This window comes from Anneissia japonica, unplaced genomic scaffold (assembly GCF_011630105.1).
Source record: "Anneissia japonica isolate Jap-2015-1 unplaced genomic scaffold, ASM1163010v1 scaffold284947_len354889_cov159, whole genome shotgun sequence".
Taxonomy (NCBI): domain Eukaryota; kingdom Metazoa; phylum Echinodermata; class Crinoidea; order Comatulida; family Comatulidae; genus Anneissia; species Anneissia japonica.
In genome coordinates, this window is record NW_022746767.1 from 59,604 (window position 1) to 73,133 (window position 13,530).

At 33.7% G+C, this 13,530-nt stretch overlaps 1 protein-coding gene across 3 annotated transcripts in view; it reads left to right on the forward strand.

Moving 5' to 3' along the window:
- LOC117120289 (uncharacterized protein KIAA0825-like) overlaps window positions 1-13,506 on the forward strand; it is a 58,548-nt gene extending 45,042 nt beyond the window's left edge. For all 3 annotated transcript variants that reach the window (XM_033265301.1, XM_033265300.1, XM_033265302.1), the window contains exons 11-24: window positions 3,421-3,571; window positions 4,180-4,370; window positions 5,007-5,270; window positions 6,072-6,162; window positions 7,097-7,148; window positions 7,441-7,612; window positions 8,123-8,215; window positions 8,865-8,998; window positions 9,631-9,785; window positions 10,577-10,697; window positions 10,877-10,964; window positions 11,208-11,311; window positions 11,541-11,587; window positions 11,910-13,506. In XM_033265301.1, coding sequence (XP_033121192.1) covers window positions 3,421-3,571; window positions 4,180-4,370; window positions 5,007-5,270; window positions 6,072-6,162; window positions 7,097-7,148; window positions 7,441-7,612; window positions 8,123-8,215; window positions 8,865-8,998; window positions 9,631-9,785; window positions 10,577-10,697; window positions 10,877-10,964; window positions 11,208-11,311; window positions 11,541-11,587; window positions 11,910-12,254 — 2,008 coding nt within the window. In that variant the 3' untranslated portion in view covers window positions 12,255-13,506. The remainder of the gene's footprint in view (window positions 1-3,420; window positions 3,572-4,179; window positions 4,371-5,006; window positions 5,271-6,071; window positions 6,163-7,096; window positions 7,149-7,440; window positions 7,613-8,122; window positions 8,216-8,864; window positions 8,999-9,630; window positions 9,786-10,576; window positions 10,698-10,876; window positions 10,965-11,207; window positions 11,312-11,540; window positions 11,588-11,909) is intronic.
- The last annotated feature ends 24 nt before the right edge of the window (window positions 13,507-13,530 follow it).

Genomic DNA, 13,530 nt, shown 5'->3' on the forward strand with positions numbered 1-13,530 from the left:
TTTGCTGTATACACTTGGTATACCTAGTATGCTTTATAACAGAGTTTTGGTAATTTCTTTGTACCTGGTTAGAAAAGGAAATAAACAAATGTCATTTTCTTGTGACGGACGTACATCCATATTTTCATTATTTTTAAATATTTAATTAAAAATATGGCGTTAATTACAAAATGTCAAAAAATTTCACCAAATCACACAATACAATACTAATTCATTATTTTAATGAAAAGTGAATCAGATTCTGATATTTTGCAAGGGAAAAAATTGGAAATTAAAATTATAACTACATTTTCTTTAGTATTTCAAAATATTAATTAATTGTATTGAATTCCAATTATTTTCCATTTGGTAAGTGAATTCTTAATTTTTTTTTTATTTTACAAAAATATAACTCATTAGCTTCATAATGATGTATCACACATACACATTTGATGTATTTGAATTTTTTACCATTTGGTTTACTAATTTACGGAATTGCCCTTGAGATTGTTAAACGTTGTAAATCTAGGTACGATACTTGATGATAAACTTATTTGAAAAGAGAATACAAACAATTGTCACTAGCAAGTGCAAGCAAAGGCTCTACTTTTTAAGGCGTATTAAGAAATTCCATGTTTGCAATAGAATCATGGTAATATTTTATAAATCTGTATTAAATTTTTATCAGTTTTAAGATTTAGAGCGCAATAGTTTCGTTTAACAACCTTGATAAACAGAACATGAAAAGAGTATCAAGAATTTGTAAGACAGCTGAAAGAATAATTGAAACAATTAAGTGCAAGAATATAGATGATGTTTTTTACAGTGCCATCAATAAAAAATTCCAAGTATGTCAGATTGCAGTCACCCTCTTTATCATCACTTTTTATTTAGCAAAACTGGTTGACTGATCTTTCCCAGGTGGAAGACAAACAGGATAAGAAATTCATTTCTCCCTACTGCTATGAGGCAATTTAATGATATTTGGAAAAGATAATTAGGTCTATGCCAAACTTTGAACTTTACATTTTAAATTAATTTTATACATACTGCTTTTAGGCCTTTTTACTTGGAATTTTAAGACGTAATTTAGCCAATTTTTGCAATTTCAACTTTTCCAATTTTAACCTTAATATTTTAACATTTTATGATGTGATGTATCGTGTTGTGCTTTTTTTGTAGTGATTGTTTCTTTAAGTGTATATTTATATATTTTTAATCTGTGAACAAACAGCCGGAATTTCAAACCGTATATTTTACAGTGTTTGACAATTAAAAAAAATTGAATTGCATTGAATTAGGTTTAGGTCATTGGTTTATGAAACTAATCTTTAACAAAGGTATAGTATTGTATGCTACAATCATTTATGCTTTATTTTTGGTCAACAAAAAAGAAACTGGAAGTACTGAACTAAAATTACCACATGTTTATTATCAATTTATTTATTTATCCAACAAAACATAATTCTGTAGGCCTACAATATTAGAATTCATACTACATAAGCTTAATTATATTCATATACCTAACAAAATGAAAACTAATTTAAAATAATAATTATATACTAAATATATGCCATAACAAAACATTATTCAATACATGTATACACACATATGCTTAACAAAAATGGAAGATATATCAATTATATGTTATGTACAATATATGCCTAAAATGGAATCTATGAATCTCTATATACTGCATGTCTAACAAAAGGAAAAATCTAAAAAAAATACTTATTATATTCTACATATGCCTAACAAAACGAAAACTAATATTATATACTTATATACTGTACTAAATATGCCTGATGTGAAAACTGATTTTATTATATACTACATACTCCTAACAAAACAAAAACTAATATTATATACTTGTATACATGCCTAACAAAACAAAAACTAATGTTAAATAATAATTATACTGCTTAACAAAATCTAATATAATGTATTTATATACTACATGCCTAATAACAAAACAAAAACTAATTTTAAATACTTTTTAAGGTCATCGACACGGTCAAATTTTATGTGACAAATCTTTTAGTTGACATGGATAATGTTCCAAATTTCCATATTTTCCATATGTTTATCGAGGCCAAAGAGTAAATGACAGTTATAGAAATATGGTAGACCTAGTCCACCTGATGGATTTCAAAAAGAGAATCTTGATATCATGTTTCATGAATGTACTATACGAAAATAAGCTTTTTTGGATGTAGTCAGTCTGTGGAATAGTTCAGTGCAACTAAAAATGCTTTATATCTGTAATTGTTACTCAGCTTTTTATTCATAAAAATATGTTTTTAAATGTCCTTTTGGATACAACTGTACAGTAAAAGACAAAAGTAAACGCACTAACAATTTTTATAGCGCCCTCTCAATGAAATGCTGATCAGCTAGCTTAGACGTCCCGCCGGCGATATGCGACGACATGAATTTTATAAATCTATTTACCATTTATGTACCACATGTTCTAATAATCAGAAAGTAGGTTTTAATAATATAGATCAGTATGACTGTTATCAATACATAAAGTTTGAAATGCAAAAGTAAACTTTACACAAAACTTGTGTATAGGCTAGCCAACTACTGTAAGTGTATAGGGCCAAAGGTGTGTATAGGCTCGCCAAAAATTCTGTGTACGAGTTAGCCAAAATTTGTGTACGAGTTGTGTGTACGAGTTGGCATGTGTACGATCCAGCCTCTATTCGTAAATTATTTCTAAATATTGTTTCCAAAGAAGTGAATGTTAATTTTCTTAATGATATTAATCTAAAATTTAATCCCTTGACAGAAGAAAATACCTTGACTTAATATTTCTTTTTAAATTTATAGATAATTATTTCAACTGTAATTTAATTTCTTTCTTTAGATTTAAAATTCCTAATCGCAGACTTTGTAATATTAGTGTTTTCCATGCTTCATTTTCAAAAGTTAATATTTGCAAAAAAAGTTTTGTCAATCATATATCAATATAATGATTTTGTTATGACGCTTGTCCAAATGTGGATACTTATAGTAGCAGTTTTTAAGAGGCTTGCCTCCAGTTACCTTTCCAAGTAATTTTTAAAATTTTCACTCTAAAATATTTATTATCTTTGTTATATTATATTATTTTCCATTTATTACCTTTGTTATATTTTATTATTTTCCGTACTTGTATTCTCTTCTGGCAAAGTATAAAGTGCAATGATTTTTTAATTATCTTTTTATCTTGTAACCCGTCTGTAATGTTTCTTGTTTTTTTGCAATCCTGTTAGTGGCGATTCCTGTTTTCGCTGTTGGTTTGTTTAAATAAATAAAAAAAATTTAAAATGTTAATTTTCTTTTGTTTAAAAGAAAAAACAGATTTAGGTTTGATTTGGTTTTTAAACCTCTAGAAAGAAACCTTTGTGTGTAAGTGACAGTAAAGTTGAATATAAATATTCCCATTTTGTTTGTTAGTTCATGCTTTGTATCGCTAAGGCAGCAGTTTCTTGAAGTGATAGATGAACTTGCTGACAAGCTAGTGTCCTATCATGTGACCACTCTGTGCAACATTCTGCTCCACGATGCAGACAGCCATAACTACACTGACCAACGTGCATTCTATGAGGTATAGTATATCATTACACTACTATTAGAATTTCTGTAATAACAGTATACACTGAGATTTCAATATATGGGGAGCGAGTTGAGTGGTGAGGCAGGGTCACCGCTATCTACAGCCTTAAAATCGGCGCTGGTTTGAGCCGCTTCTCGTCCAGGTTAGGTTGATAGAACCAAGTCTTCTTGGATAAGCATTTGAAGTGGAAGCCTAGTGTACACATGCCTTGTGAGCATCCATTGTATCTTTCAAAAGAGTAGGGGGTTACCGTGATGCTGTGGTTCATATCAGCCCCTGTCATTGTGGAATGAAGTGAACATAAAGCTAATATAAGCGCCTCTTTACAGCAGTTATGTAATCACGTACTGTACCATGCCAATACGCAGTTCAGCACAATGACACTGGGAAATGGTTTTTTTCCTGCTATATACCCTCTATCTTTGTATTTTTGGTTTTCTACACAATAATTTACAATAATTATTTTATATCAACAAAAATGTGCAATATAATATTCTGTCGGTAGCAGAAAAAACCACACTCACAAATTTTAAGTAATAAAAATCAAAATAAATAGAACAATTGCTGTAGTATTTTCACAACTAATATTTTCTTTTTAGGATGAGCGTTGTTCTTTTTCGGTTCAAATGTACCATTTACATCTAGAATCAGTAAAGCACGACTGGTCCATGTGGTTGCCTGGCCACTTGATGCAGAAGATGATGATGAGTGTTGTAGAGAGATCGTTATCAAAACTAGCTCATCGATATTCTCTTGTCAAACCATCCTACAAGCGGATGAGACAAATGAGGTAAAACCTACTGGTATAAATATATTGTATTTTTTTCATGATTTAATGTGGATGTTGTTGGTTTATATATGCTTGTTTTGCTAGAAAAGGGGTGGGCATATAAATGGGTTGGAGGGCTAAAGGGAATTTTTGATTGAACATCCACACCCAAACTTTGATGTTTCCAGTGTGCTTCCAAAAAACTTTCAGGCACTGCTTTTATACTGCTCTATGCTCAGATTCAGTATGACCAGTGGTGGCGCCAGGACCTGCCCGACGGAGGGGCTAAAGGCCCCGACAGGGGGGCTAGTGGTGCGAATCGAGTCTCACTTGGCTGAGGTCAGAGGGGCCACCTAAGGCCCCCGGTGGGGGTCCAGGGGGCTTCGCCCCCTTGATGAATTATGGCGAATTTTTATTACTTATTTGATAGGCATCGAGTTACTATAACATGACTTCATGTAGGCTATGCTTTCTAATGTTAAAATCTGCTTCCAAGATTATAAAACCCAAACATACGTAATAGTATGTTTGGATTATAAAATGAGATATTGATTATACTCATCATAGCATTATTATTATTATTTCTATTATATTTTAATCATACTTCTTTTCCTACTTATATAGAAATTTGACATCAATTTTTCTATCTTATTTCAGGGTTGATATCACAGCATTACTTTTTATAATCTACAATAACATGCTCACATTCTGTGACTCTGTTTGTGATGTTATGGGCCAAGCTGAATTCCACGCCTCATGTCAGTGCCTCTTGCGAGTCATAGCAGTGGTGACCTCACCACTTGATGTCCTCTGCAAGGCATTCCATCGGAGTCTAAAACATGAGAAACATCAAGTGTTTTCAATGATCCCTTCCTGGTTACAGTGCGTGGCTCCAAGTTTATTTCCCTTTGATGTTGTGGAGTAAGTGCGTGGATATTTATTTTGGACTATATATTCAAATTGCTTCTTAAGACGTACCATTTTAAATCGACTTAAATACCTATCAAGCGATCCAACAACACTAACAAGGAATCCAAGAAAACATAGTTTATGAATTCCTTTCATTTCTTTAAGCACGAGCGACAAGGATATGCCAATAAGTGAACTTAATCACTGTCCTACGTGGCATATCCATTAATCGACAGGGGACTGAATTGGGCAGTACACCGGGATAACCCCCCTACTCCTCTTGAAGGTTCTTTAAAGTGCACACTGCATACACTGGGCCTCCGGTTTAAAGTCTTTATCCGAGAATATTTGTTCCACCAACGGAACCATTGGCGAGTGAGCCGTTCGAACCAGCACCGATATTAGAGCTGAAGGTTAAGATGCCCCTGACTTATCGGCTCGACCAATGAACTCGCCTATTATTGGCCAATTATTGGGTTTATTTTAGTTACTGTACTTAGGACAATCTTGCTATTAAGACTAAGATTGTCAAAAATATTGTTGAGTGAAGTTCAGTATGCATGTATGTATTGTTACTTCACCTTGCAAACCTTCAAACAATAATAATAATAATAATAATAATAATATCTTTTTTGAAATGGAAAGTTTGATCACCTGTGCAGGTGTTTTTAACAAAGCCATTTTAAAAGTTTAAATGAGTGCATTGAAATACTGTATTAAAAGTACAGATAAAAAAAATGGAAAGTGTTGAAAAACAGAACATAAAAATCAAGAAAACACTTAAGAACAATTGTTCTTTTTTGTTTTTTTCAGATTCTCTAATTTGCCTGATAAGTCTGCTGTTCATATTATTGTTTCTATTCTGAGCAGACAACCATGTGTTAATTTGTCATTGACTCTGCAAGTAAGTTCAAAGATCTCATAATTACTGTACAAGATAGCATTCTCCGCAATTTATCCATGCAAATCCTGTAACAATGCAGTGTAGGCTCCCTCTCGCAATTACAATTACTCTTCAACTTTGTGAAAGCGTTTTGAGCGCAGCGGTTGAGGCTCGGACTCTAAACCTCGTGGTAGGGGTTTCGAAACTCTCGCCGTGCAGATCTCTTGTGTCCTTGGGCAAGACACTTTATCTGCATTTGTCTTTCTCTACCCAATGGGTACGGCATATACTGGGAAGGTAAACAGACTCGCTGTGAGGAGGAGAGGTGACCCCTCAAAGCATTGGCCCAATGCTTACGAAGGATGGATGGGCACTCCGGACCTGTAAAGGTTCGACTGCCTTTACCTCTGCATGCATGGACGCTTCTATTTTGTTGCACATAAAACCGCGGAGAGAGCTCTCTTGTCAAGTAAGTAAGTTAAACTGCATTCAATGACTGCACCCTTTGCAATAACAGTAATGTGTTAATAATTTGTCTTTGATTCTACAAGTTAAATTACATTCATCAAGGCTGCCCTCTATGGTATAACAGTAGTGTGTTAATTTGTCTTTAAATCTACAAGGTAAGATATGAATACAGTGAGGCCAAAGTTTATTGTCAGAACTTGTCTCCAACTCTACATTTCTATATCTACATAAAATAAGGGCACATTTTATAGTAGTAGGCATTACTGTTATTGTACTGTATATTAGTAATGTCTGTATAAATGTAATAGACATTAACTGGTTGTTGATCTGAAAGTTAGTGAAACATGTATCAAATGATGCCATACTTTAACAGCTATTTTAACTTGTCTTTAAACTGTGCATGTAATAAATAATGTGTTAATAATTGATAAAGATAAAAATAATAATCAGCATAAAATAATGGCATTTTCTTTATATTTATTTACAGGCATTGACTATGAGAGAATCTGTTCTTGCAAAAATTCTATGTGAGCAACTAGGTAATGTATTTTTCCTTATATATTTTAGATTTGTAATACAAGCAAAGAGGCATGCTTCAATCATAATTCTTGCTCCTATGAAAGATAAACCATCTGCTGTAAAATCTGTAAAAGGAAAAGCATACCTAAACATTCATACTAAACTTTACTTTTGAACTAATAGTTTTTGCTGATTTACATATTCTTTACTATTAATACAATCTTTTAGTTGATTACCAGTCAATTTAAGGACTTTTTTAAGGGGTATGACATTCTTTAAACATTAATTTGAATTATGTATCTTCTTTATTAGATGAACTCAATGAACAGTCTTCATGTGTAGGCCTAGGCTGTTCAGGAATCAAGTGTCTTTGCTCACTGATGCAGCCTGAGAAATCAATTTTAATGCCTATAGCAAGACTGTTAGCAACTTGTAATGAACAACCTCAGTGTCTGGCCAATGTATTGGTTCCAATCATTGAGAAGTATGTACTTTTTATACCATCTGTAAAATAGATAAACAATTTCTGTAAGTCAAAAGTTTACGTACATTCTTGGACTTGCTCTGCCGTTATTACAAGACCTAATTTACAAGAGGTCAGAAGTCACCTCGGGCTGGCAGTGTAATTTATATCCGTATATACATGCTACATCAATGAGAGGGTTCAAAGTTGGATGCTCTGGGGCCAAGATTTGGGACCCTCTACCAATTAACAAAAAAAAATGGAAATAGTTTTATCTTAAAAAAACATTTTAAGGCTTTTATATCTTCTGAAGCTTGAATTGTAGATTCTTTTTGTTTTTTTGTGTGTGTTTTGAAATTGTAATTTTTTTTTTCTATTTTACTGTGGATTTTGTAAGTTTTTATGTAAGAGGACTCCCCTAAAAATCAGCGATGCTGAGCGGGACATCCTGGTTAAATAATTATAAAAGAAAGAAAGATGTTAAAACAGTAATGTTTGTCCTAATGATGAGAACATAATGCCGATTTTCAGAGGAGGAGGTTGTGGCAATTTACCAGGCAAGAGGGAGGAGGTGCCTCCTTGGCTGTTGTACATCAAACAACTATTTGCTCCTCAGATCGAAAGGTGAGTAATGATTTGGATGAGATGCTGTGGTCCTGTGTGCAATATGGTCCATGTGTGATGTTAAAGAACATAGCACACTCAAAAGTAGGAGATTGTCTCCCAGTGTAAAAGTCTCAAGACTTTCGTGGGTTATCCTCTGTGTGTATTACACTGAATAAATCCAAAGAGGCACATAGCAAAACATTTCAGTTTTCCCTTATTTACTACAACAATCCTTAAATTGATTGTTCAACAATTTAAGGTGTACAAAAAGATTATAACAAAGATTTATGGGGATTTAAATTGACGTGGAATATATTTGCTTATTCTAAATTTAAATTCAAACTTTTTTGAAAAGTGCTAAAACCTGTTTTTCACTGGGGTATTAGCTTTTTTGGAATAGAGCCACAAATATATTCATAATTCACTTCAATTTTTAATTTAAGCTTTCAAATTTTATTTGACAAAAACATGTGACATGCCTAAATATGGTCATGATGACATCACATCATGACCATATATAGGCACATCATGACTATATATGGGCATACAACAGTTTTTTGTCAAAGAAAATGTAACAGTGTGGCCAGAGCTTAATATGCAGGTTTATTCAACAAATACCAAATAAATAAAAACCAAATTTTTAAACAAGTAGATTATTTCTACACAGATTGATCAAGAGTTGTGTTAAGGACCTTGTTGAGTATCAGAGGGAAGGCAGAAAGAAGAAAAATTCTATGTCGAACCTTACTCATCTTCCCTGCGGCTGTCCACTTGCTAGAGAACGAAAATTAAAATTGAAAGGTAGGAATAGATAACATTATAGATTCATATTGATACCTCAAATGTTGTGGACACCTGTGTGCAGCTGACGTCACCTCTGGTTTGAGAGCAATATAGGAAGTGATAAATGTGAAATATTGTTAATTGTATTAATACCACGCTCTTAAACACTGTCCTTCAAGCATCCTTTGTAGGCACACTTTCTTGCCATATCATGGGTGTGAGATAAATGAAGTCTTTTGGGGATCTTGGACTCTTTGTCAGGGGAATTTTTGCTCATTAAATTACTAGTGGTAGGGTAAGGAGAACCTAGGGTGCAAGGTTTTTTTTTAGTGCTCACACCTTCCCCTTTAATAAGATACTGCATTTACAAAGAAAATGACTATCAGCATTACCAAGGCTACAATAGACCTATATTTTAAAGACTTGTAGGCTTATAAACGGTAATGGGTGTCTGTGAAGACATTTTGAAGTACAGTATTATGTCAGTCTGTCACTGATATCAACAGACTGGAACTACACACCAGCTTAAGACATCTATAATCAAAACATGACTATAGATATTATGCTCAATGTGGCTATTGTTTGCTATAGCATGTTTATAAAAATAGAATTTAAAAATTTAGAATTTTTTTCTTTCACACTTTTCTCAGATGAAGAACATGTCCTAAATTCAGCAGCACAGACTCTTCTATCAAGACTATCTCAAGTAATACTGTGTTTTTCTCTGCCATTGTGTCTGGTGTTTCAGAGGCTGCAAGAAAAAGTAGATCAAGAGGAAAACTGCAAGAAAGCTGTAGCACTGGAGGTCAGCCTTATTTCTTTTTGACTGTATTGTGGTTATGATGATCTTGTTGGTGGTGGTGACAGTGACAGTAGTGAGGAGAATGATGAGGAGAAAAAGACCGGCTCTGGAAAAATGAAATATTTGATATGTTGTGCAGACTCAATAATATTGCAAAATCTTTACCTTATTAACAGTTCCAGAGTTTTTGGTCAGATGCCCCATTTATGTCTTGGAAAAATCTGATGTACAACATATCCAAAGTGTGTTGGAATAAAGATGATTAATAATGGCATGGCAACCTTGCAGAGTTTGTCAATTTCCAGTGATTGCATTTCATAGTTACCAACCGTCTCGCATCGTGAGTGATGGTCCCGCATTTCAAAGTGATTTTGGATGAAACACACATTTTGCGGAAACACATGCATGCGTGATCATAAATTTGTCACGCATTTAGCACAAATTCAGAGTATATGTATTTAAAAATTAGAAGAAATTGGTTTTATTAAAAGTATAAAAATGGTCATGCAGTAGCTTGAGTCATTAGAGAGCTTTTGTTATCGCGTTAGAGAATCAATTCACAAAGAAAATTTCTCATTCCCAACCAAAATAACAAGCCAACCAAGCACTTAGTAGAATCTAGCAGTCATGTGCAGTCTTGCACTTACATTGTCACAACCAACTGTTGATTATGTGACTGGACCCCGGGGGCCCTAGTGGCCATGCAGCCCCCTCCCCCCGCCACCCAATTGGTGTGGTCACGCATTTCAAATCTCTCAGGTTGGTAACTATGGATGTTACTTTTGCATGTTTAGGTACTGTGCTGGTGTGTATGGAATACATTGCGAACTCAACCATTCGACACAAGTGACAAATCTGCATTGGTCACTTTAAAGCATGCCTCAGAGATGACCATGGAAGTCCTGTCAATGGAAGGTCAGTTTTATATCTTGTATACTGCCCTCTATTGGTGGTGTATGTTTCGAGTTACTGTACTTGGTTAAACCAAATTTCTAGTTGACATGATTTGGAGTGAATTTCATATTCAGGTATCAAACATGAAAGGTAATAATAATTTTAAAGATTTTTTGTTTACTCTTGATCATATTTTTCAGCTGATGAAACTGATTACTCATCACATCCCTTGAGTTCTGATTGGCTGAAAGAATTGATTGCCATGACAACATCTCATTGCACTCAAGAGTAAGGAAACATTCTCATGTATAATTATTAATTAATGGCTTTAACATGTCTTTTGAAAGACGATGCCCTGTAACCTGTATTTAAGAGGGATCAGCTTGATGGAATGGGACCAGGGACCTAGATCTTCATGGTTCAATGCACACTGCTCTCAAGCTGTTTTAACCATTTTGTTTTATGCTAATTTATCCAGTCCATAATTTCTCATCTTATTATATTACAATGTTTTTTGTCTCATTTCATCAGCCATCTTGCAAATTTTAATATTCATCCTGTGGAAGAAGGGCCATTGATTTTCCAAGAAAAATATTACATGGGAATGGCTATTGACATGGCAACCAATAAACAAGGTAAAACTATTTTGATTTTTTATTCAGTTCTGTAAAAAGTAATTAGATGATTATTAGTAGCAAGCAGGATTTTTTTTGCATACCCTTACTCAATTGTTGCAGCACTATACAAATTGTATGACAAAAAATGCCATGCCTATATATGGTTATGATGATTGGACATGGTTAGTTATAATGAGGACATGTCATAATTGCATTGAAAGTTTTAAATGTGATTTTTTTTTTCCAGGAGTCAAAGATTTAATTCTTATCAACAAGTTGATCAAAAGAAATGCTGTAAGTATGTTTAAAAGATAAGATGAATTTTATTGTTTTAATCACAAGCGACATAAACTTTGGTTGTTTGATATACTGTGAGCATGGATCTGTTAACAGGTCCATGCTGTAAGGTTGAACATAGATGGTAGTACTGTATTTATATAGATTTATGTTGATCCATTAATTAGTTTTTACGTAATCTTGCTAACAGACAGACCAAAAGACAAACAGCGGTGAATGCATTACCTCCTTTGGGGGAGGTGGTGTCGGCTTCAGAAATTTTTGTCATTATTATTGTTAATTTTTTTTTATCATTATTTATGTTATGTTTTTTTGCTAGGAATGGATTGAAGATCAGTTGGAGATACCTGCTCTTATTCCGCATGTAGGCAAACCCAGCTTTCACAGTCAGATAACCCTGGAACCTATGACCCCTCTAGCCTTTAATCCCATAGAACAATTCAACAAGCTAGGTAGAGGTGGCTTCGATCATGAGGCTTTTGGGGAATATGCTTGGGATTGGCCGGAGATGTTGAAGATCAATCTCGGCCTAACCCCTGTTACCTTTCGACACCTGTTCTCCAACCGCTTTGAGATGCTGGAGGGAGAACCACTGAATGACAACGAAAAGAAATATGTCGCCATTTTGAAAGAGAGGTATGAACTGGACGTCGAGTTAGTTTGATCCTAATGTTGGTTGTACATTACAACAATGTTGAATTGGGTGAAAATTGGGATCGAAAAATATCCAAAGTTTTTGGGAAATCTGGATATATAGAGGTTATTACATCAATGTGTAGTGCTAAGTCTCTACGTTTCTTAATGTGTACTAGTTATTCAACATGCTCATAGGACCAACATTGTGTAGTTTCATCGGCAGATTTTGTATTTTGCCAGGGTGGCACAAGTGCAATCAAGGACTCATATTCCCAAGGTGGCAGAGTCAAGAAAAGAAAGCTTTAGGGTGTTTCCTTAAATAGGCCAAAACAAAAATGTTTGTTTGCCCTCCTGCATACACCCCTAACTCACTGAAAAATATAAAATAGGGGCGGAAAAACAAATAAACTTCAAAAATTTTTTTTTTTTTTTTTTAGCTTTTTTTCTTTACAAATTAAAAAAAATGTGAGTGAATTTATCTTGTTTTTTTTCCAGATGCCCTACAGATTTGTCTAAAAGTTGTTGTCTGATGTAAGATATTGCCATTCTAGGCCTCTGTGGGTTATTTTTATTCCATCTGATGAGTATCTTTAAAGAAAAACTAAATAAAAAAAAAAAAATTTTTTCACCCACCCCTATTTATCATTTTTTTTTTAAAAGAAGGGCAAACAATTTTTTTTTTTGCCCTTATGTAGACCCATACTCATTTCAATCTTTTAAGTAAATGATTTCACACTTGGTTTATTTTTTAGCTCCTGCTGGTAGGGAGCTGTGGGGGAGGGGGGGCGCGAGTGCCCTTCTGCCACCCTCTAGATACACCACTGATTTTGAAATACAGTGTGCTGTGTTACAATAGTCACAAAAACTCAACCTAGCATTCATTCAGTGTTGAGCTCACTCCTTGACTAGATATTAGGATGGAGATTTCAAAAGAAAATATATGTTTCAATATTTGTTGTCATTGGTGTGTGTGCATATCAAAAACTGGAAAGACAGTTAGTTCCCACTTAAAGTATTTAGTGTTGAAGAACTTTTAGAAAGTGCAATATTGTATATAGGAAAAACATAGTTGATGTGCAATAACTGAAAAGGGTTTTTAGAATAGTTTATGGTTTACGAGTGTTCAAGCAATTAGAGACTATTTTATGATTGTATAAAATGGTAAAGCCTTTACCAAGAGTTCATATAAAGTTTTACCTTGTTTGTAAATTAGTCTCCCATTGCATACAACATACCAGTGTTAGTGACAGCATAATGTATTACAGTATGTACAAGTCCTTGTACTAGTTAAATTTATAAGTTAA